Source organism: Trichechus manatus, unplaced genomic scaffold, assembly GCF_000243295.1.
Source record: "Trichechus manatus latirostris isolate Lorelei unplaced genomic scaffold, TriManLat1.0 scaffold00193, whole genome shotgun sequence".
NCBI classification, from domain to species: Eukaryota; Metazoa; Chordata; class Mammalia; order Sirenia; family Trichechidae; genus Trichechus; species Trichechus manatus.
The window spans coordinates 2836541-2839428 of NW_004444129.1; the positions used below are offsets into that span (position 1 = coordinate 2836541).

A 2888-nucleotide genomic window follows, 5' to 3' on the forward strand; every position below is an offset into this window, starting at 1 on the left:
CTCGGGCGGCTCCGGGGGCGCTGCCCCGGGCCGGGAGAATGGGAGGCGGCGACGGGTGGACGCGCCCGGAGCCTAGGCGCGCCGGGGGCGGGCGCTGGGTTGGAAATGGGACAGTGGCTCCTATGGGAAAGCGGGACCCGGCGAGCTCTTTGGCTGTCTTTCCAGTTTCCGAGGTGCCCGCCCCCGCGCGCCGGAGGCAGCGCAGCCCCGAGGGCAAACGAATGACGGTTAGCAAACTTGGAGAGAGAGCGCGCGCTCAAGATCCGAATTGCCGGAATCTTTGCGGGGGGGTGGGGGGCGAGACCCAAGTTCACTTTTTCCGCCTGCCTGCCCGCCGGACGGGTCTCCGGAACAGAGCTTTCTCTTGCTCTTGCCAGGCGGAGCGCCTCCTCGCCCGGGGGAGTTGTGTCAGTTTGCCGTGGGGTAGGGAGGATAGCGACCTGGGCGTGCGTGAGGAAGGGTCCCTGCGGTCCTGACCGCTTCGCCCCGCGTCTCCCCTCCCACACGCCCCTCCCAGGCGTTCTCTCTCCCTCCTTCCCCGGGCTGGCGAGACCGGCGCGGACTTGCCCCAGACCTGCGGGGAGCGCCGCAGGTCTTTAATGACAGCTTAAAAGTGGCTGTTGGAAAAGTCTAAAGGGATGAGGCTGACGTGGGGCGTGTTTCGCTCCTTTGAGAAAGTCGGAAAGAGAGCTGGGAGCCGCGCGGCTGGCCCCAGGCCCCCGCGCCTCGCCGCCAGCAAGTAGGTGGGGGAGCCGCCGCCGCCAGCCCCATCCCATCTCCCAAGCCTCGCCTGCTGCGCCCTGGCCGCGGGCGCAGAGAGGGTGCGGGGCCTCGCCGTGCTTCCTCCACCCTGCTTATTAACCTGCCTGTTTCGCTCCGCTCCGGGCGGCCCCAGCCACGGGCTTCTCGCAGCAGCACCCGCAGCCCGCCCGGTGCAGCCGCCGCCCCGAACCCCTGGCTCCGGGGGGCAATGAGGGGGTGGTGGAAGGGGCACTGCTCCTCGGGCATTACTTAGAGAAGTGAGACCGCCCCGCCCTCCCGTCGGCCCTCCCTCTCTCCCGCTCGGGCCCGCGCGCCCCTTCGCCAGAGGGTAAGTTGGGAGTGTTTCACCCCCACCGACAACTCTCCCTCCCCTTCCTTTTTTTCCTTCAAAGTTTTCTGAGAAGTGGGGAGCGGGCTGGGGAGCCTCGGTCCTTTACCTTCTCTCTAACTTACTCCCACCTCCCTCTCCTCCATCCCCGGCGCGCCTCTGGCCCTTCGGAGCAGCGCTCCGGAATGACAATTGGAGCGCGGCTCCTTTAAGAGCCCGGCTTTGCCTCCCGGTAGCTGAAGGTCATTAAACACAAAAGCTCTCAGCGCTGCGGTCCAATATAGCGCATGCGCCCTGCCCGAGGACTGGCAGAGAGACGGCAATATGGCGAGAATGCCTGGCAGCGGGGACTGTAACACCAGCGCGGGCGGCAGCGCCAGCACCGCCGCCGCCGGCGAGAACAATGGGGAGCGGGGCGAGGGCGAGCGCGGTGCGGGGGCCCGCGGCCACCGCCACAGCCGCCCGCACTACTGCAGCGCGGGCGAGGAGGAGGAGGAAGAGGAGGAGGAGGACGAGATCCAGGAGGTGCAGATAACGGGGGACGAGGAGGAGGACGGAGGTGGGGGGCTGGAGGAGGAGGAGGAGATGGGTCTGGACTGGGACGAGCCCCTGGAGCCCGAGGATTCGGCCGGGGAGGAGCTGGAGCCGGAGCCGGTCCATATGATCAATATGGACCAGAGCGCCGCGCTGGAGCCCGAGGCGCCGCCGCGACTGCTGGCGCCCCGGCCCCGCGGCGGGCCACCTGGGGACGGCGCCGAGCTGGACCCCGACCTGCTGCAGCGCCCCGAGCGGGCCCGGCTGAGCGAGAATACCCGGCTGGCCACCCGCTACGCCGTGCGCATCTTCCGGGAGTACCTGAGCGAGAACGCGCAGAGCCCGGACTTCGAGACCATGGACAAGGGGGCGCTGTGCCGCGTCCTGCGCTCCTTCTACGCCGAGGCCCGCTCCAAGAGCGGCCAGCTCTACAGCAAGTCGTCGCTCATCAGCATCCGCAGCTCCCTCAACCGCTACCTCAACGAGCCCCCGTACTGCCGCACGCTCGACCTCACTAAGGACCCCGAGCTGCGCAGCGCCAACCTGACGCTGGCTGCGGTCATCCGCAAGCTAGAGGAGCAGGGCGCCGGGCCCGTTGTGCAGAAACAAGCCATCACGCGCGCCGACTTGCGCAAGCTCTACACCTCCAGCGTCTTCAGCACCAACACGCCTTTCGGGCTGCTCAACAAGGTCTGGTTTGAGACGTGCATGTACTTCTGCACTCGCGGCCGCGAGAACCAGCGCGAGCTGGAGGAGGACTCTTTTGGGCTGGCCATGGACGAGGACGGCCGCAAGTTCGTCTACTTCAAGTCCCTCGGGCCCTACCACAAGTCGCGCTCGTCGTCTTGGAGCAAGAAGCGCGCTGAGAGCAGCGACGAGGAGAACTTGCCTCGCATGTACGAGACGGGCACTGAGTTCTGTCCCTACGCCAGCTTCGTCAAGTACCTGTCGAAGCGCAACCCGCTCTGCAAGGCGTTCTTCCAACGGCCCCGGGACCACTGCAGCGAGGGCGATGTGACCTGGTACGAGAACAAAGCCATCGGCAAGAACTTGCTGGGTACCAGGATGCAGATGCTCTCCAAGGCGGCCAAGCTCTCCAAGACCTACACCAACCACTGCATCGGCGCCGTCTCCATCGCCACGCTCAACAGCATCGCGGGCATCGGCACCAAGCTGGGACCGCCCGCCCCTCAGGGCTGCTATGCTGAAGCTCTGAACGGGGCGGCTCGGCACCACTCCCACCACCCCCCACTCCCCACAGCAC

General features: G+C 67.2%; 1 protein-coding gene across 3 annotated transcripts in view; it reads left to right on the top strand.

Moving 5' to 3' along the window:
• The first annotated feature begins 550 nt into the window (after positions 1-550).
• Positions 551-2888, top strand: part of KCTD1 (potassium channel tetramerization domain containing 1) — a 106068-nt gene continuing 103730 nt past the window's right edge. Inside the window, exon 1 of one of the 3 annotated variants that reach the window (XM_004387760.2) lies at positions 551-1090. Coding sequence is in view for 1 of the 3 variants with exons in the window: in XM_004387759.3 (XP_004387816.1) it covers positions 1415-2886 (1472 nt within the window). In the remaining 2 variants the exon portion in view is untranslated. Of the gene's footprint in view, positions 1091-1401; positions 2887-2888 lie in introns of those variants that run through there. The other 2 variants (XM_023741857.1, XM_004387759.3) reach the window with 2 other exon arrangements.